The sequence below is a fragment of the Heteronotia binoei genome, chromosome 1 (assembly GCF_032191835.1).
Source record: "Heteronotia binoei isolate CCM8104 ecotype False Entrance Well chromosome 1, APGP_CSIRO_Hbin_v1, whole genome shotgun sequence".
Taxonomy (NCBI): Eukaryota; Metazoa; Chordata; class Lepidosauria; order Squamata; family Gekkonidae; genus Heteronotia; species Heteronotia binoei.
Genome location: NC_083223.1, coordinates 41,123,080 through 41,144,318, shown reverse-complemented (window position 1 = coordinate 41,144,318; position 21,239 = coordinate 41,123,080). Strand labels below are relative to the sequence as shown.

Genomic DNA, 21,239 nt, shown 5'->3' with positions numbered 1-21,239 from the left:
AGGCTCACTGAGCTTCCCTAAGTACACGTACCAATCATGCAATCTTACCAGAAGGTTGCATCAGCTCTGTGAGTCAGCACAAAGCCTAATTACAGGTGAGGTCATCCCACCTTACCTCAGTAACAGGTAACAGCTGGATCATGATGCAGCATGACTCAGCATGACATTGCAGAAACAACATTACTATTACTAAGATGGAGTCAGTCAGCCATTTTAGGACTGAGTTCCAACACATTTAATCCTCACAACAACCCTGTGAGGCAGATTAAGTTGAGAATTACTTGCCCAAAGTCACCCAGCAGGCTTCCCTGGCAGGGTGGGGTCATGAACTTGAGTCTGCCAGGCCTTAGTCCCACACTTTGACCACTAGGCCGTGCTGGCATTTTATGTCTTTTGAATTAAAGGGTAAGCTTCCATTTTTGTTTATTTTTGCCATCAATTCACAGGTGACTTGCAGTGGCCCCATGGGGTTCTCAAGGCAAGAGATGAACAGAGGTGGTTTGCCATTTCCTGCCTTTGCTTAGCAACCCAGGACTTCCTTGATGGTCTCCCATCCAAGTACTAATCAGACAAGGCCCTATTTAGATTTCATGGCCTGATGAGATTGGGGTAACCTGGACCATCTAGGTCAAGGCACTAACATCAGTACAGAGCAAGAAGTCTTATTTCAGAAAAAAAAATCTTGCTGTAAGTGCCTTGTGTAAGTGTAAAAATCCATCACATATCACTCATTAAAGATTTATGGCTATGGATTGTTAAAAAAAATTAAACCGTTTCCTTTTCCTTTACTGCTGTCATAAAAGCTAAAATTTGAATCTGTGTCTTTGAAAAGAATTTGGATTTTCCTAGGGAAAGTCTTTTGGCATTTTAACCTTATGAAAAAATGTCTTATATCAGTGTCCTTACAAATAACAATTTCCCTTGTTTGTTGCAATTTCAGTTGCATCATTTGAGCCCTCCTCCATATTTGTGCTGGCCCTTACGACTGCTGTTCTTGTGCTGACAGAATATTTGGAACGATGGGAGTCACTAGTCTGTGGCAGATCCTGGAACCAGTGAAACAACATGTCCCCCTTAGCCACCTTAAAGGCAAGACACTGGCTGTTGATTTAAGTCTCTGGGTGTGTGAAGCACAGAGCGTTAAAAAGATGGCCGGAGTAGTCACAAAGCCACACCTCAGGTGGGTATGGTAATGCCTTTGTACATGATTGTAAAGTATCAGGCATGACTGCAAGCCAGGTACCTTACCCATTGGTTTTTCTGAAAGATAAGGGCTTGGGTCCAAAGTATGGCAAGCAGAGCAAATTCCCCCTCTGCCTCTTCAACCCAGCTATCTGATATTTTGTTCCTGGGAGTCAGTCAGTGTGGGGATCAACAGTGAAAGGGAGGAAATGCCAAAAATTGTCCCCTCCTCCACCCACAGAAGTGTCATTACATTGGTGAAGAGTATTTCTGGATCCAATTCAAGAGGTTAGTTCCAGAATAAATTGTTAGTTTTCCATTTCACCCTCCCCCCTGCAGATCCCCTCTGCCTTATGCTGTTGCTCAGGGTCCCCTATTCGCCATGTTCTTCATTTTGTGGACATCAGTGGGGGATGGTGAGGCAAGAAAGTTCTATTCAGCTGATGGATAATTTAGTCTGGTTCCAACACAAAATGTATTCTAAATATATTTCTGCATTACTTTCAACTGCACTGTAAGGGACATTTTGTTAAGATCCCCTCTAAATTAAAAATAAACATTTAAAAAGTGAACTTTTTTCTTGCTTGATTTCTTTTTAATAGAGGGATTTGAAAACTGCACTTCATATTTCAGCATCATTGGTGGCCCTGTGAGGTTTTTCACAGTTTGGAAACAAATAAACAGAAAGATGCTGGAGTATTAATTGCCTGCTGATCCTGTAATGGTTTTTACTTGCCTCTCCATATGAACTTAGTAAGAAAAATATATTTGAATATGGTTGGAAATTCATAACAGCAGCAAAAGCAGGGGGATAGCTAAATAGTTGAAATTGGTAAATGGACCTATTATTGAAGATAAATATCTTTTAAAAGATAAAGTAAGAGTTGGTTTTTATACCCAACTTTTCTCTTCTCCAACAAGTCTCAAAGCAGCTTACACTCGCCTTCCCTTCTCTCTCCAGGACAGTCACCTTGTGCTATAAGTGAGGGCTTGAGAGAGTTCTGAGAGAACTGTGACTGGCCCAAGGTCACTCTGCAGACTTCCTGTGGAGGAGTGGGGAATCAAAACCAGAATTTTCAGATTAGTGTCTGCCACTCTTTAACCACTAAATCATTTTGGCTCTGTCCTATGTGACTTCAAAGCACAGGGTTAATGGATGTAGGATGACTTCGGCAACTTTAAACAGCCAAAGCTGCTACTGCCTTCAGCAATTAAACTGAAGATACAATCACCATGATCCTCAACTCAGATAAGCTGAAACACTCTGATTTCAACCAGTTCAGGCTGTGATCCTCTGTACCCTTTGAACTCTGTGCGTCTTCCTAGGCCAATTAATGAGACTTACAGTGCAGTCCCAAAAAGAACTGCACCCTTCTAAGTCCATGGACCTCACTGGGCTTAGAAGGATATAATACTGCTTAGGATGGCACTGTTAATGCCTGATGTTTTTGAACTGGAGTCTGTAATTTAAACGAAACACACTTTTTGAAGCAGGCATGAGGGAGGCAAAGGCTTGGTTCATTGTATGAAGTCACAGTATAGTTAGCGTTTGAACGCAGGCCATCACATTAACAGCAGTTTGATCTGGTCCATCAAGCCAGGATGCGAAGCCAGTATATTAATCACAGTTTGTGTAAATGATGTTTTTGCATTATGTACAAACGCAGACATCCTGGCTTTGTTCCCTAGCAGAGCTCCCTCAGGCTAATGAGAGAATGAGATAAAACTAACTTTTGTGGAAGCAAACCAAGATTTGACCCCTTGCCTGTGTTGGAATCCTGGTGTCACAAAACCATTCATAATGGAAATAAATCATGGTTTCACGGGGTGTCTGAATTGAGCCAATGAATTTGCTTCAGTTAATAGTTTTGAAAAGAATTACCCTTCTTGGTGACTGAGGGAATAACTGAATAGATCTTATATCTCCCACTGTGCGTTGGGAGATGAATGGATGTTGCTATGAAATTACCACAAAATGTCTTACTGCCAAAATGTTGTACTGAGTTGACAACAACTTGTGCGTATTTTATATTTTACATACCACAGTTAAAAGAATTTGGAAATCTAGATGAGCTAGATGTACCTTTCTATCATGTGATGCTTCCCCCCAGTCTGTCCTTCTGCTGTTGCATGGGCATCAGCCCCCTGAGCTTGCCTAGGGCTCAGAATAGGGAGAGGAGAAGGTTACATCACCTGATTCCTCTGTCTCCCCTGTCTCACAAGGCTGGAGAAGGATCCATTGCTTCTTCTGGCCTATTGTGGGAATGGTTTAATATAAGATAGGTTTGTCTCTTCCTCTTCCCACCTTCCTCCAATCACTGGCCCTCAAGATGGTTTCCCCTGTCAGGGTAGGGTTGAGTTAGTTCCTTCCTTTTTGCTCTCTGTAATACGTCCCTCCTCGAGCTTCCTATCAGCCCCTGAGGAAATTCCCAGCTAAACCAGGCTGGCTTCCTGCAGACCCAGCCAGTCCCAGTGACTGTCTGTGATGCTTGTTCTCCCTCTTCCCCATTGGCTGCCTGCTTCTTTAGTGATGTGATGTTGCTGTAGCCACTGCTGTCTCCTCTGCTGCTGTTCTGGTCCTCTGGGGACCCTGCTGAGCCCCTGTAAGCTGCAGTGAGTCTGGGACTGCCACTTTGCGGCCCTTGTCAATCACTTTTCCCTTTGGCACCCTCCTGAGGCTGCGGAGGGCCAGCAGTGTGTCTGGGAATGGGTCCATTGCTGGACATACACATAGGCTCTCTTCTCCACCATTAAAAAAAAATCAAATATTTCTGTTTCCCAACAGCATTGGACTACCATAAAATTCATACCAGTTCGCAACTTCCACAAAAGCGACTTTTCTCGTTATTGCAGGAATCTTTTTTTCCGAGTCTCTTCTTTAACGCTAATGGGGATCCGTCTGGTATTTGTGATGGAGGGAGATGCTCCAAAGCTGAAAGCAGATACAATGAGTAAACGGTCAGAGATTCGTTTTGGGCACTCCTTCAGACCTGGGGCTGCAAGAACAGGGAGATCTCATTTCAGCTCATTCTTGAAAGAGGCAAGTTTATCCATTCAGTGTTGTTTTCATAGTACTGAATATTATCAGTGGTGGGTTTATGGAATAGGACTAAATTTTCCAGGGGTTTTGGAGACCTTCTGGTGAGCCGCAAGGGCCAGTCTGAAGCAAAGTGTGTTCTCCTTTCTCTCACATTTACATCATGACTTGTATTTTAATAGCATTCCAAACACAAAAGCATCACATCTTTCTCAGTTCCTGCCTCTGTTGGAAGACTATGAATTGGAAGGCTGTCAAGATTATATCACACTTAAGACTTTGGTGCAGCTGCTAGATGCCCAAGTGGCACGTGTCAACATCACACCAGTCTCTAGGTGACACCTGCTTGGAAGTGTACCAGTGGCAATTACCACTAATCTTGAAGAGGTCCCCCACCCCCACCCCCCAAAGCCATGCACATTTCATGAGAGATGATGGCAAAAAGTATCAGCAAGATGGTTGGCAAATGGTATAGTTCATTCTTGGGGGTTTCCAGTGTGAGTATTAGACTTTTTATCTGTTCATCCATGTTGGTGCCATGTTCAATGTATAGAAGCCATCTAGCATTAATTTTATACCAATATTCTCTGCTGGTTTTTGGCATTGCAGTTACATATACAGTGTACTTTTCATTAAGACAAACTGTACTGAGGAACAGCTGTCCACCTCACATCCCAGTTTTTTGCCAGTCGAAGCATGAGTCCATTTTAGCAGTACATGGCAGCTCCTAAAACCATTTGGAGAAAGTAATATTCTGGGGGGCATCCTCTCTTGGGATTTTTGTTTCTTCAGTGCCTGGAAATGCTGGAGTGCTTAGGAATCCCTTGGGTCCAAGCAGCTGGTGAAGCAGAAGCCATGTGTGCCTATTTGAATGCAAGTGGCTATGTGGACGGCTGCATCACAAATGATGGAGATGCCTTTCTTTACGGTGCTCAAACAGTCTACCGGAATTTTACCATGAACATAAAGGTATTGTACTGGCAGTTTGTTGGCGCACACATGCTGCTTTATTCAGTGTTTTTTTCAAATAGCTGTAAGGCATGACAATTCTTCTGAACAGTCATCCTGGTGCTGTATCTTTGTCCAAAACGTGCCTTTGGTCTGTTCGCTGTCTTCGATCCATAAAGCCTTGCCTGTCTGATGGGAGCCACTGTGGTGTAGTGGGTGGTCTTGAACTACATTTCTGGGGAAGCTGGTTTTGAATCTCCGCTCTTGCAATGGAAGCTGGACTAACCATGCTTTCTCTCTCTCAGGATAACCTTTACAACAGGGTTCCTGTTGTGAGAAGATGGAGGAGGGAAGAACAGTGTTTTAAGCCACTTTGGGTCCCCACTGGGGAGAAAAGCTGAGCACAAAAAAGTACAAAAATGCATATGGTCAGGCATAAGAGATGTGATTGTGGTCAGAAACTAAACTATATGTTAGTGTGATGTCTGGATTGTAAAAGCCTAGTCATGGCTATTATGCTGACAGAGGCTGCTAGGCTGGGTCCAGCTACCTTTTTTGTTCAGTCTATTACAGCCCCCCCCCCCCGGCATGGATTTCAGCTTTTAGTCCTGCAGGGCCTGTGATCCCCAGCAGAGGGTGGCTGTCAAAGAAGACCCCTTCCGCCTTCGTGCTGGTCAAAGAGGACCCCCTTCCACCTTTTCCATCAATGGTTCCAGCCTTATAGCTGCACATTGGAGTGTAGAACACATGAAAAGTAAAAGCAGATAAACAGTTCCATGAAAGCTCATATTATGGTAAGGCTTTTATGGCATGTTATGGCTCAGTTCAGGTACAAAGATGCCAAACCATGGTTTTGTAGTTCGTGAGTGAGCACCTGTCTACAAAAATCTGTCACAGATGCAGGAAGTAAAAGAGACCCCATTTGAGTTCACATGTATTTTAATCTAAAATAGGCAGTGTACTGAGTGTCACTTTCTAAAACAGTAAAAAGCAGTAAGTTTTTTAGGGTGGTTAAAATTACGCTTTGCCCTCTGAGGTTGTATAAAGACTCTGGGCAATTTTAACTCAGTATCCCTGTCTGGTTATAGAAACCAGTTAGCATGCACTTTTATTTAGAATGCAATCTGAATAATGGATTTAAAAAAAAAATTAATCAATGTCTTAAATTGGCCCCTTGTTCTTGATTTAACAGTGCAATCCTTACCCCCTTCTAAGTCCTTTTAAGTTCTGAGGGCTTAGAGAGGTATAACTTTGCATAGGATTGCACTGTAAATCACCGTGTTCTAAGTTGGATTGCAATTGGTTCTTTGTTGTGCTAGAAACTTGCTTTCTCCAAATTACTTTTTAAGAGTATATAAACAGTTTTTCCTTTGTCCATTCGCTTTTATGAGATCCACTGCTTTGTTTTTTCTCTCTCCTCGAACAGTTTTTCCCTATAAAAATAGCTTCTATTTTTTTCTGGAAAAAAATTTAATATTTTAAGGTGACATTCCTGTAATACTATTTGGAGGAACGTGCTGTGTGTAAACTTGTTTGTAATATAGCATACTATTGCTTAAAGGGTTTCTGATTTATGTATCTTTGGAACAGGTAGATGCCTCTTCAGAAGAGGTAGGTGCCTCCTGTTCCTATTTCATGGACAGATAATAGAATTTGAGAAATGGTGCCTGTTCCTAAGTTTGTGGAGAGAGTCTGCCTGATCAGAGATCTGAAAGCTAGCTTGGGTTCAACAGTCTATCCTGTGGGTCACATAGAAATTCATAATTAAAGCATTTTTTGCAGAGTACTTAACACAGAAGATGAAATGGAAGGCTACTAGAGCATAAGCTTTTCTTCCCCATATATGCATTTATTTTATTGGTTTATTTAGTTCAGTTATACTCTGCCTTTCTCCCCAGTGGGGACCCAAAGCAGCTTACCTCATTCTCTTTTCCTCCATTTTATTCTCACAACAACCCGATGAGGTGGGTTAGTGTGTGACTGGCCCAAGGACACCCAGAGAACTTCCGTGGCATGAGTGGGGATTTGAACCTGGGTCTCCTAGATACTAGCACATTTTTAACCACTAGACCACACTGGCTTTCTTTGAAGTAAGAATATAGTAAACTATGAAAGAAAAGGTGAAGGCCCACATGCACTCTCCACAGGGAGGGGAGACCAGCTATGCCAACGTTCCTTGAAGCTAAAGTGGTTGATATGAGGTTCTGTTGAATATCTGGAATTTGCATGTACAAATTCAAATAATCTGGGCCTTTTATATAGTATGTATTGTGGTATATTCCTTCTTATTCTGAACAATTGTGCTGTGTTATTTAGTTTTTTATGCTGGTGTTGGAAGAGCAAATATTTTCAGTTCTCATTGTACATGGATTGCTTTTGGCCTTTCTAGCCACTTTTGTGGTCAGGCCACGCTATAGATCTTGAAATTCCAGAAGATAACACAATTAAAATGTATTTCCTACAGGATCCACATGTTGACTGCTATTCAATATCCTCTATTGAGGAGACGCTAGGCTGCAACAGAGAGTGTCTGATTGGATTAGCAATTCTGCTTGGCTGTGATTATCTTCGTAAGGTAAGGGGTAAAAATTAAGGCTCTGATATCAGCTTCTAATTTTTCACCTTAACTGTTAAACTTTCTCAAGCTAGTGGTGCAACAGAGTCTTGTCAGAGCACCAACTATGTTTTTATGTCAAATTTTACTTCGCATTAGTTGCATTAGTGCATGACCACAAAATAGCTGACAGAAGGCCATATCCAGGGCTTTTTTTGAGCAGGAATGCACAGGAACTCAGTTCCAGCTGGCTTGGTGTCAGGGGGTGTGGCCTAACATGCAAATGAGTCCCTGCTGGGCTTTTTCTACAAAAAAAGGCCCTGGCCACATCTAACCACAAAATGGCTGCCATGAGAACTGAGGCCAATCACAAAATATTGTCAAGTTACAAGCCAAGCATCCTCCTATGACAGAGGCAGCCATGGAATGAGCGTTCCATGAAAACACAAAGGCATTGCCTCTTAGGGTCATCTGAAGCATCTTATGATCCAGTGAGTGGAAAGAAAGCCAAGATTGGCTCTTTGCTTTGGGGAAGAAGGAATTGGGTGTCAGGAAACACTCTGTTGAGCACCACTTTGGGGATCACTGTGCTAAATATATGTTCCTTTGAGATCAGCCGTGTGGATCAGAAAGCCTTTGTTGAGTTTATTAGAACTAAATGAATTGGATCCTAACAACTTTTTCACATGATCTTGCTCATTTCCCCTCTGTACCACAGCCAGGAAGCCCCCATCCTATATGACCTTTGGCCATGCAGTATCCCTCACTCCCCAGCATAATGGCCTCATTGGTAAGCAAAAAGGGACACTCCTTCCCTTTTCACCTGCAGAAAAACTTGTAGGATCCAACTGAGTTTAACTCTCATTTGTGAATCCAGCTGCACTGACTGATATTAAGAGTCCCTGGAGAATGAAATTGCATCCATGCAGTAAAGGGCAATGATGAAGATGGCTACGAGTGGTGTTAGCATTTAACAGGACAGTTGTCTGCCTTACAGCCTAGTTTCACTTTTCTGCTTCCTAGATCTTCATATTCTCACCATCACATAAAGTTGTCCTTGCTTCAGCAGACTCTGGTAGACCACTGATTGGCTCACCATGTGGAATATGGGTTTGCTTCATAGAATTCAAAGAGTTGAGCTCTGACTCAAGAAAGCTCATGCTGGAATACATGTCATTTAATCTTTAAGGTGCCACCAGACTTCTGTTTTATTTTGCTACAGTAAACTAACACGGCTGCCCTTCTGGGTGCTATTCCCCCCCCCACTCATCACTTTGTGATCCTTTTAGGAGTGCTGATTCAAACTGACCTCCATATTGTTAGTTCAGGCATCTTATTAACCACACCATAAGAATTTTGTAGACTTTTGTTTTCATCTGGGTTCTATCGCAATGCAGGGTTAGCAAGACCTACTGCAACATCTTTATGTCTCCTTTGACATTTGTGTTTAGCGAGTGCAGCTGTCTGCATAAAAACATACAGCAGTTGGCTGCCAGCTTTCAATTTCCAGATATGACCATCCTTCCCCAACCATCTGTTTGCTTTTTTTCCATTTCAGTCAAATGAGTCTGCGGGGTTTTTTTTCCAGCAACAGGTCTTGTTTTGTTGCAAGGTTCAGTGTGTGCTTGCAGTCCTGTTTAATCCACTTGTGCAGCAAAGGCAAGCTAAGCAATCCAAACATCTTCCATCTTGTAGGAGGGGTAAAGGTTACAAGAACACCCTTGGATATAATTGATTTCCCCCAAAGCACACTTTGGTATTGTCATTCTCTGCACATTCCACTAATAGTCCCTTTACCTGACCCTGTCAGTTGATAACTGATGGCATTGTTTGTGGCAATGCATCACTTCTGGAGTCAACATACTTATAGGAGAGAATGTTTGCCTTTCTTAGTTCAGTTTGTGTTAATTCTTGTTGCAAGTTTGACTTTCCATCTCTGCTCTAGTGTTTGGTTGTATTTCAGTTCCAAACTAGTTTCTGTTTTTTTTCTGGCTTCCTTAAAGTCATCCCTCTGCCATCATCTCTTCTGAAGAAGCATTCACATGACCACTGAAGCTGGTGGCAACTGTCATTTTTTAGTTCGTCTGTGCCGTGGTTAACTGACTGCTGTCAACTGAACAGATCAGATTGGCTTTTGCCACTTAACTGGCCAACACCAGAACTTCTTACACTGGGTGATCAAGACTCAGCTTAGCATGAGGCAGTTGGCTATGGCTACAAGCATGGGCTGCCTTAAAATAAAATCGACTGCTGTGCCCTCCAGTGGTGATGTGACTGAGCCCTGAAACTTCAATCTGTGCTTCCCCCATCCCATCCGCATTTACATTACTTTGTTCACTCTTGTCTCCCTGATGTTTGGCAGATATCATTTCTGTAATGTTTACTGTTAAATACAAGATTAACGAAATAGCCCTGACTTGGATGGCCCAGGCAAGCCTGATCCCATCAGACCTTGGAAGCTAAGCAGGGCCAATCCTGGCAGGTACTTGGAATACCAGGAGCTGGAGGCAGAGGCAGGCTGCATCAAGCCACTTCTTTGAATATCCTCCATGCCCCAGTAGGGGTCGCCAGCAGTCACCATGACTTCCAGGCATGTATACACACACACACAAATACAAAAAAAAAAAGATTAGAGAAATGATTTTCAACTCTGTGGTTATTGTTTCTAAAAATGATACAGTGAACAATTCCCTTCCTGTTGCTCAGTACTCTTACCGTCTGACTGTGTATATCTGGTCTTCACGCTTCCAATATGATCTGACCACTCTGGTGCCAGACTTCATCCCACAGCTGCTGTTAGCTGAAACAGCCTTTTTGTGTATGTGTGTTTCTGTGCCTTTCTGATTCCTGTTTCTTTCTTTTTCCTTATTTTTTAAAAGTATTTAACAATTTTGAAAGCCTTGTCTCTGGGTGCTTTAATGCTTGTTCATTACAACCCAGGTCAAACTGATGTAGCAGTTAGAGTGTTGGTCTAGAATCTGGAATCCTCACTCTGCCCCAGGAGCACACTGGGTGACTTTGGGCCAGTCACACATTCTCAGCCTAACCAACCTCACAAAGTTGTTGTGAGGTTAAAATTGAAAAGGGGAGAAAGATACAAGCTACTTTGGGTCCCCACAGGGGAGGTAAGCCCAACTGGGAAGGAGTAGGGAATCTTAGGCAGATGCCCAGTCACAAGCATTTCACTAATTTCAGCCTGGAGGTAGTACATTCTTCCCATGTTAACTATAAGCTATCTACATCTAAATTTTCCTCTAAATTACATTGAAATTAATATTTTTTTTCTTTAGGTGTAACGATAAGATGTTTAATGTTTTTAATATGATGTAACTATTTGTATGCAAGCCATTGTGAGAAAGATGCATTGTTTTTATTTCAGTGTTTATCAGATATTGCAGAACATTTGTCTAGCTGGCATCAATATGTCATTTTTCTTTTCTTTAAAAGGGAGTTCCTGGAGTTGGAAAAGAACAGGCTTTAAAACTAATTCAAACGTTGAGAGGTCAGAGTTTGCTGCAGAGGTATAAATGTTTTTCCTTGTTTCCTAAATTCCAACAGCCTGTGGTATCTAAAGACCGTGACTTTGATCCAACGCTACTTTCTGTTAATGGAAGGGATTTCCATCACAGAGCATGACTTTGTCACTTTCCCCCCTCTCACTACAATCTAAAATGCTGCTCCTTGGGGGACAAGGGAACCCCAAGGACAGCATAACAGGTAGTTGGAGGAAGTCTACAGCAGGAGGAGGGAATCCATTATATAGGTATATTGGTGTTATACAGACTTGATATGCAAGTTGCTTTGTGGTAATCTTATGTTATAGCACCTATATATTTAATTATGTATATAAAATTCAATTATATTTTACAATTACAATATAAAAATAATCTAATTTATTTACTTTATGCTTATGGTAACTATATTAAACAATTAACTAAACTTGAGCTTTGCAAAGGCCTTTTCAATTTTTTTAAGAATTCTTTTTTTAATTGCACTGTTTTGCCAATTAGCATTTTAACTTAGCTCTTTAAAGTTATCAATGTCTTCTTGGTTAAAGCTCAGATCAGGAATGCCAAGAGGTTTCTACCAAGCCGTTCAAAGGAAGAGATCAACTTGGCTTTAGAGATAAAACAACAGTATGTGCCTTCTTAACATTCATGAAGGGTTTATGTTATGTTTTATACCATGAATATTATTCCTTTCTTCAGTATCAGATGTTCAGCTTGCTGTCATCGTTTTTATCTACTGGGCTAAATAACTTAAGTTGTCTTGGAATTTTCCATAGCTGGTACAGTTCATTCCCCAAATGCAAATCCTAGCAATTTGAAACCTTTTGAAAAGTTAGTTAGTTTTATTTAAAACATTTCTATCCTGTCTTATATCCTTGAAGACATAAATAATACTCCAGCTAGCAAAATAAGAACAGGTTAACATACACAAACCACCGATTTAAAAGGACTGGGCCACCATGAAAAAGGCCTATGATCTCACTGTAGCCAGACATGTAGGCTTAAGGAAGGATACATTATTTTATTTTTTTTCTGCCTTTCTCATTGGGACCCAAGGGCAGTTTACAAGTATGATTTAAAAAGCAAACAAACACCTTTACAGTCAATCAGTAAGTGAATCAAGAGATATATGAATCCAACAGCAAAGATTTCCAGGTAAGACAAAATAATGCAATTAGGCTGAAGTGTTATATATACCATAACTTTGCTTCTTTTACAAGAATGGCCTCCCTTGAACTCTGGCACTCTGGATGATTTGCCCATTTTGCAAAACAATAGAATGTGGGGGAGGGCCTTCCTAATTGCCTCCACTAGACCACTCTATAATGTACGGGGAGGCTGAAGAATATAAGAAGAATATAACTGACAAACTGAATATATACAAGGAAGTATACTGGGAGATGTAGTATAAGGACCACAGACCATGGAAAATACGGTTGCCTAATCACTTCCAGATAATGAATTCATCCTTTTTAATGTTATTTTAGATTTGAGCAGTGGAAAGACCCCTTTCAATATGGTGATATCCCTGCTAAACCACTTAAGAAGGTGGTTCACTGCACCGTATGCTGTCATCCAGGTGAGTCATTGTGTGACTTGAAAAAGGAAGTGCTTGGCACTCCCTTTAATGGTAGGATCCTACCCAAAAAGTTTGTGACTGTACCCACACAATATGAAACTATGAACTGACCACAGATCCAAACCTCCCTTTGTGTAAACAGAAGGGTGCTCCACTTTCTGTTAATTCCTCATTCTCCTTCCAACAACCTGTGGTACTTTCCTTTCCCAGTCATCAGAACTCTTCTTTCAGGGGGTACAGGAAATTGGAAGAAAACCACATTTCCCAAGCAGATTTCTGCTTGTGATTCATTGAATTCCAGCAGAAAAGTTGAGGTGCTGCTGCTTCTCCTCCTACTTCTTTTTGGCCTTGAAATACATTGATTCTTAAGGACATTAGACATACTTAATAGTATTTTGCAATTAGACATTTATTTAAGAACCTTTATGGTATATAAACTTGCTAGTTTAACATGCATGCAGCATTTAGACTCATTTCTTGTTTTCTGCTAGGCTCTTTTAAAGATCACAAGTGTGTTGGGTGTCAGCTTTGTGAAAGTGTGGAGTTCTGCAAACCCCATGAGGCGACGTATCTCTGTCCTTGTGACTGGCATTTGTCACAGAGAGATCGACAAGTGAGGATAGTGGAGGACAGCATTAGAAAGTAGGCACACTTCCACATGAACTGTCATTTGATTGCTTTGGGGAGCACATTTATAACTGGGTTCTCACATGCATAATGTATTTGCAGAAAGGCTAAAGCATGTGAAGGCTTTCCATTTCCTGAGGTAAGTTAAGATTTTTTTAAAAATGAGGTAGTTTCTTATAGTCTTACTTAAACTTATCTTACAGTTTCTTCCTCTCCTTCCTCCACAGGTTATCCAAGAGTATCTTGTCAGCAAAGACAAGCTGATGAAGCCATATAAGTGCCAAAGGCCAAATTTGTTGTCCTTTCAGGTACAGATTTTACTGGTTAAAATGTAACAAATCTTCAGTAGTGTGGATGAAAGAACTCGGATACAATGCTGTGTGTCTTGTTAGAAAACAATTGATTTACAAAATGCTAGGGCATAATATGGTATCTGATGTGTATAGGTGATAGCTCAAAGTAAAGGAGAAATACAACATCATGAAAGAAAAAATAGCTGAGTCTCAGCACCATTCATCCAAAGCCAAATGGACTTTGACATTCATTGATTTCAAAGTGAGAGAGACACAGCATACTTAACTCTGCCATTAAAGTCAGTGGTACTAAAAGCAGTGCTAAGCTTTGACTGGATCCTGATGTAGGTTTTGCGTACCTGAAGTACTACCTTTCCTGGTGTGTCCCAGTGTTGAGGCCTTCCTCCAGAAACCAACCTTAGGAAAGCTATTATGGGGAAGAACTCAGAAGATGGCTCCCTCAAGCATTGAGAATGCATGCTTCTCTAGAAGCATTCTGGATGGGGTTGAAGGGCCTCTTCTGCAGGGTGTTTGAATTAGATCTATAAGTTCGGGAGATCGCTTCTTTCCTTTTTGACTAAGGTAAAGTGTAGTTTAATCTCTGGTATGTCATTTATTTAAGAATTATCTATTAAATACATTTTTTTCCTGAGATGGATTAGAAACTTGCTTCATACATCAGCGTTGCAGAAATGGTGTGATGTGAGGAGTAGCACGACCAGCCAGCTGCTGGTTTTACTGTATTTTACTGTATTTGTTGGGTTTTACTGTATTTTATTGACTCTTCCTGTGTTTAAATTGGCCTATATATCAGAATATTCTGATAAAGTTAAACTGAATTTTAAATATTTGAGGTGTTTTATTGATTTTAATGTATTTTTATGTTGTATACTGTCTTCAGGACTTCTTGGTCGCAAATAAACTATTCAGACATAAGATGAAAATATACCTCAGATTTAAAATTCACCTCAGATTTAAAACAAAGGTCTTTGCTCTGGTCATCCGAAATGGCCCGAGGCATTTTGGCACTTGAGCCTGAAAATCCAAATGGCACTCTCCCTACCATGACGGAACTATGTTAATATTAAGCTAAATAATTTGAAAACATATAGTAGAAAATGTGCTACCAAATACCAGCTGCCTCTCCCTGATTAATGTTGGCTGAAGGAACTGCCTGTTCCTTTAGAATATTCTCTATATATCTATCCTGTGGGAACAGCTTATATCCTTTTTATTTATACTTCCACATTCTTCCATCACCAAACTAAATTGGTTTATATGAAGTACCAAAAAGTTGTGAGACAAGGCACTAAAACTACAAAATGCAAGTGCCATGACTTGATATAAGAAGTAATAAAAGGTGGTCACTGGCTATTGTATTTCAAAGGGAGTTCTTGTGTCAAAGCAAAAAAAGGGGGGGACATTATTGTTCTATTTTGTATTAGTTGTGTAGTATTGTGATATCTATATCCTGAAATCCATATAACCAACAAATATTAGTGTTGTTATTTAACTAATGGTTTTGAGTATATTTAGTAACATATACATATTTAATTTGTTGAAATTAAGATCAGTGAAAAATCATGGAACAAGTTTGGATTATAACAGAAAATAAGGCAATCTACTGTTTTGTTTTGGGGTTTTTGATACTGTTTACTTTAGTGCAAGGAGAGAAGCACTAACAGAAGCACATTTTCTGACTTCAACCTCCTGTAAAATTGTGTCCTTAAGTTGGTGAACTACTAGGGTGGGGAGCAAAGTGAGGGTATGCAGTGGAAAGGGGAAGTAGGATGAAATCCCCCTCCTTCCTTTCACTGGTATAAGTGCTTTCTGCCAGAGAAGACACAGCTAGGATGCAGACCATTTCAGCTTTTCCAGTGATTGTTGTTTTCTCATAATGTGACCAAAGTATGATAGCCTCAGTTTGGTCATTTTAGCTTCTAGGAAGATTTCAGGCTTGATTTAATCTAGAACCCACTTAGTTGCCTGTGATACCCATCGTACTCTCATCCAACACCACAGTTCAAATGAATCAATTGTTTTCCTGTCAGCTTTTTTTATTGCATAACTTTTGCACCCAAACATAATGGGGAATACTTTAGTGTAATAGTATAAGTGCCAGCAACGCATTCTGACACTTAATAGTCTTTTCTAGCTCCTTCATGGCTGCCCTTCCAAAAAATTCCAGTTTCTTCATGGTCAACCTTAAAGTTATATAATTCTCTTTAGTCATTACTTAGGCTAAACCTATTCCAGTTTTCCTTATAATACGTTCTGTGTGTAGATTGAACAGATAGGGAGATAAAATAGATCCTTAGCTGAAACCTTTGCCAACTGGAAACCATTCCATTTCTCCATTTCCTGTCTTAATAGTAGCCTCTTGTCCAGAATCTAGATTGTGCATCAAAACAATCAGAAGTTGTGGCACAACTGTTTATTTTAAAACCAGCCATAGGTTTTACGAGCTTATTTCCTTCTGAAAATCTCTCATAAGCTCCTGTAACCACCATAAGGTTGCAGTATGTTCTCTAGTGTCTCTTCCTTTTCAAAAGCGAGCTCGAACATCTGGTAGTTCTTGTTCCACATATGGTAACAATCTTTGTTGTATGCATTTGAGCCTCACTTTACTCACATGAGAAGTTAATGCAGTAGTCTGATAGTTGCTTCAGTCTTTGGCATCTCCTTTTTGGGGGCATTTGAACATAGATTAAGTGTTTCCAGTCTGTGGACCATTGTTCTGTTTTCCTGTAAAGATTTTGATGGCCTCTGTTTCTGTGGTTTAAAATAGTTCTGTTACTACTCCTGGTGATTTGTTTCTTTCAATTTCTTTGAGTGCATCTTTGACTTCACTGTCTAAGACTGCAGGTTCTTGTTCAAAAGATTCTTCTTCAAAGGAATCTGGAATCCTTTCATCTCTTCTGTATAGTTCTTCAGTGTATTGTTCCTGTCTTTTCTTTGTTTTGGTCTATTCAGTTAATGTATTTCCATGTTTGCCTTTCATCATGATTAACCATGATTTAAATTATCCATTGATTTTTTTGGATGTTGTTCCTTCCGATTTCTCTTGTTCTTTCTTTTTGTTGTTGTTATTCTTTTCTATTTCTTTACACTGGTTATTATAATAGTTCTCTTTGACTATATGTGCAAGTTACTTGGACTGCTGCATTTAGAGTTCTAATTCTATTTCTGTCAACTTTTGCTTCTTGTTTGCCCTTAGCAATTTTAAGAGTTTTATCAGTCATCCTTCAAGGTTTTTTCATTTCTTTTGGCTATAGGAATGGTCTTTATGCATTTTTCCTTGATAATATTGTAACACATAATTCTTCTGGATCCCGTTCACTGGAACTTAATCATGTAAATCTGTTGATTTGCTTGTTGTTATTAGCTATCAGTGTATCCAGTAGTAAACTAGCAGGCCTCTGCATGGATAGTAAAAGCTACATTATGTGGCCCCTCACAGGCAAAGTTGTAGCTTCTACCCATCCAGAAACGTTTGCAGAAAAATATAACTGTGTAAACAAAATAAATTAAGTAAAAAATCATTCAAGTCCAGCCTGCTGAGGATTAGATATATCCCAGAAAAGATGAAATGTTGAAAGCAGCTTAGAGTCAATAAAAAAAAAGTAGAGGAGAAATTAGCTTACTCGAATGTCTGAGAGCTTAGAAAATCTTGTAAAATTCTGAGGGGTAGTTGGGGTTTTCAAGCTGTTTGCCCCCACGCTAGTCCTTATGGGCTCCCATCTCATTGTAGTGCTTTTGTTTTACATTGTAATGGATATTATCAGCTTCTTAATGTGGTGTTTTTCTGCTGCCTCTCCTTTAGATTGTTTCTTTTCTCTTTATACATGTGTGTTACATTACATGGCTTGTTTAGAATACTCCTTGCACTTGCAGAGGTTTGCGTCTGAGAAAATGGACTGGCCCAAGCACTACGCATGCGAGAAACTGTGTGCTCTTCTGACATACTATGACATGAACAGAAGGAAGGCTGGCCACGCTGATCCATGGCAGCTGCAGGCACTTCGGTAATCTAATTTAGAAAGTTGTTAGAATTCATTCCATGTTCCTCTTCACATCTGTCAGAGGAGAAAATACACATTGCTTATAACTTTATGAAAGGGTGAAAGATATTTTTCCTTTCCCCTTTAGCCATATTTCACCTTTATAGAAAGTTTGAATTGGTTCTCTCATTCTAACATTGATGCTGTGAAAGATTAAGTGTGTACAACTGTTTACTTCATTTGTCCTTCTCCCCCAGTGGGGACCCAAAGCAGTTTACATCATTCTCTTCTCCTCCAATATTATCCTCACAAAAACCATGTATTTATTTATGTTATGTCATAACCTCTCCATTCAGTACAGACCCAAAGTGGCTTACAATGGGCAAAAAACGCAAAAGGCAATCAAATTTCACAGGTACGCAAAATAAGCCAATTTCACAATTACTACTTGCCATTAACAAACTAGTTCATAAGGCTGAGCAGGTTGCAACAACTCTGCCATTGATGAAACAGTCTGTCCACAGCCAGTCAGGCAGTCACTTCCTTCCTGTGAGGTAGAATCTAGGGAATAATATTGCCATCTTGCTAATTTGATTGATGTACACTGTTGCTGATGATTTTAAGAATTTTAATGTTGCAGTCTAATGATTTGTATTAAATTTTATGTTGTATCCCACCCTGAGCCTACCTCGGTGGGATGGGCAGGACAGAAATCCAATAAATAAATAACTGGTGAGGCCAAGAGATAGTGGCTTCATGGCAGAGTGGACATTCAAGCCTGGGTCTCCCAGATCCTAGTCCAACACTCCAATTCCAAATACCTTTATTGGCATAGAAATAAAAAGTACAGCATAGCAAATTTACATGGCGTTTCAGCTATAAAAACAAGTCAAACATCAAGAAGGGGAGCTAGTCTTTTGCTCCCTGATTGTTATGCAAGCCTGAGCTTGTTAGATCTCAGAAGCTAAGCAGGGTTGATGCTGGCAATTACTTGGATGGGAGGCCTCCTTGAAGTACCAGTAGTTGGGCAGACAAGTGCAGGCTTTATCCAGCTACTGCTCTGAATATCCTCCAGCCCCCCACCCCAGTCACCAGAAGTTACCATGACACACACACAAATACAGCCCCCCCCCCCAAAAAAAAGAAAATGCCTTTGGGCTAGTAGAAGTTCCTTTCCTTGAGTCTGTGGGATTTTTCAAGGCAGTCGTCAATACCCTGTTCTGATTATAGTGCTGATTACCCACAAAAGATGTTGAGACCTTCTGAATATGGGAGGGAAAGTGTAAGTAGGCCTACAGGTCCAAGGCTAAGTCAGTGAGTGTGTGAGGTTTGCTTCACAGTATTTTCTCACCTTACCGTGCATGTTTGAGAAGTGATTTTTGGAGCATTTGCAAACATTCCTTATAATTAAGGACTTTGTCCATGTAGTGTGAGAAATCTTGAGTCTCTCATGCTCTGCTTTATTATGACATCTATGTTAAACTGTGGGATTCTTTAATTAGCCCTCTAGCCTGTGCTAGGGTTTTTGGTGCCCTAGGCGAGCAGCCCACTGCCCCCCCCCCCCGAAATTTAAAAAGCAGAGAATTGCAGGAGAAACAAACTTGAAATTATTTACATTTTTAATTTGCAGTTTTTATTTTAAATTTAATTTTTATTTTTTAAAGTGAGATTAAGCAATAAAATTGTGAGGATACTGCTCGATCCTTTTAGCTGGAGATTCCAGGGACAAAACCTTCACATGACCATTTCTACTTGATCCTTTTAGTTGGAGATGCCAATGACAAGACCTTGTTTGGTGTAGTGGTTAAATGTGTTGACTCTTATCTGGGAGAACCGGGTTTGATTCCCCACTCCTCCACTTGCACCTGCTGGAATGGCCTTGGGTTAGCCATAGCTATCACAGGACTTGTCCTTGAAAGGGCAGCTGCTGTGAGAGCCCTCTCAGACCCACCCACCTCACGGGGTGTCTGTTGTGGGGGGAGCAGACATAGGAGATTGTAAGCTGCTCTGAGTCTCTGATTCAGGGAGAAGGGCGGGGTATAAATCTGCAATTCTTCTTCTTCTTGTGCATGTGAGAAAGATTCTCTACCACTGAGCTATGGCTTCCACGTCATGGCTCTGTAAAAGTAGAGTAGGAAGGATGAGTGGCAGCATACAACTTCAACAGGAGCCAGTGTTTAGAAACTGTAATTGACTCTTCTTCAGCTTTTACAATTGGTTAATTTCACCTCTGAGGAGCACACTGTGCAGGCACTGTCCGCTTTTGTGTTTTCTGGGGATGTAACAGACGCAGGGAACACAAAACCAGCCAGGCGTCTGCACTCCATGGAGCCTGCTTTCCATTGGGGAAGGCAGGCTCCAAGGAGCACACACGCTGCACATGAGGAGAGGAGGCGTCTAGTGGCGCCCCCTAGGCTAAGTGGTGCCCTAGGTGGCCGCCTACTTGGCCTACTCCCATGCACCGGCCATGTCTGCACACCTTTCATGGAGATCCCCATGAGAGGCTTGTGTTATATCTTCTCTCAAGCCAGCACCCTTATATTACTTGTTTAGTTGCAAGGTATCTTTTTATAGCCATAAGGATTTGGTAGCATAAGGTAAAGTCCTCTGGTGGGGAACTTCTCCCTTTGTAATAATAAAATTATACTTGTTTTCTTCATTTTGTTATGTGTTTAATTTATGCCACTAAAGGTACTGAATTGAACCGAGAAGTGCAGTCATATGAGTGTGGTTGATCAGAAGATAAAGACCCGTATTATTGGGCATCGCCACTTGGTTGCAGCATTCATACACATTCTGCAGCCATTGGAGGAGAAGCAATTCCCCTACGCACATAACTTGCAGTTCTTCAGTAAATTATTTGATATTCTGGTATTTTTAAAAGAAGCATTAGATGCATGAAACATTTATCATCTCCCCCCCCCCCCACACACACACTTTTATGCTTAAATTTTACACATCGTGCACATTTCACAATCCTAAGCAGTTTTTCTTTCAGCATTATTTAATACTGTTGTGATTTTCTTCTCCTTATTTCACAGGATAGTCAAGACACGAACAAAAAACAAGATTCCTTGTTTTGAAATTGAGTGGCAAAAGCCAGGTTGGTGCAGTTCTCTCAGCATTTCTATGGGGATTATCACACAGTGCTTGAAATACAGGGGATGAAGTATGTACTAGTCGTGTCAACGGAGACCACTTTCAAAATATCTCAGTATTAAAAATGGAAGAAGAATGGTCCTAGATTCTCAGAGCATCTGTCAGGAGAACACACTGAGGCCAGAACTGGATTTGCACATCTTGGCATATGGTGATGTTCCTGTTCTGGCAGTAGATCAGTAAACTTCATGTTCTGGTCTTTTCCCTTTCTGACTATTAGGGGTGTGCATTCAGATAAATCTGAGCCAAAAAAACCCCCTGGAAAATACCTTATCAGTATTTTTCAGGTATTGATTTAGCCAGATAGCCATTTCAGGCATTGGCCATCTATACAAAATGGCGAAGCCCCC

General features: G+C 40.7%; 1 protein-coding gene across 1 annotated transcript in view; it reads left to right on the top strand.

The window, feature by feature from the left end:
• The window catches only part of GEN1 (GEN1 Holliday junction 5' flap endonuclease), a 36,697-nt gene that overhangs the window by 5,321 nt on the left and 10,137 nt on the right, over positions 1-21,239 (top strand). Inside the window, exons 2-12 of the mRNA XM_060233621.1 lie at positions 941-1,180; positions 4,036-4,222; positions 5,012-5,188; positions 7,632-7,742; positions 11,169-11,242; positions 12,718-12,809; positions 13,301-13,451; positions 13,539-13,575; positions 13,664-13,744; positions 17,624-17,754; positions 20,772-20,833. Of these exons, the coding sequence (XP_060089604.1) occupies positions 1,020-1,180; positions 4,036-4,222; positions 5,012-5,188; positions 7,632-7,742; positions 11,169-11,242; positions 12,718-12,809; positions 13,301-13,451; positions 13,539-13,575; positions 13,664-13,744; positions 17,624-17,754; positions 20,772-20,833 (1,264 nt within the window). The 5' untranslated portion in view covers positions 941-1,019. The remainder of the gene's footprint in view (positions 1-940; positions 1,181-4,035; positions 4,223-5,011; positions 5,189-7,631; positions 7,743-11,168; positions 11,243-12,717; positions 12,810-13,300; positions 13,452-13,538; positions 13,576-13,663; positions 13,745-17,623; positions 17,755-20,771; positions 20,834-21,239) is intronic.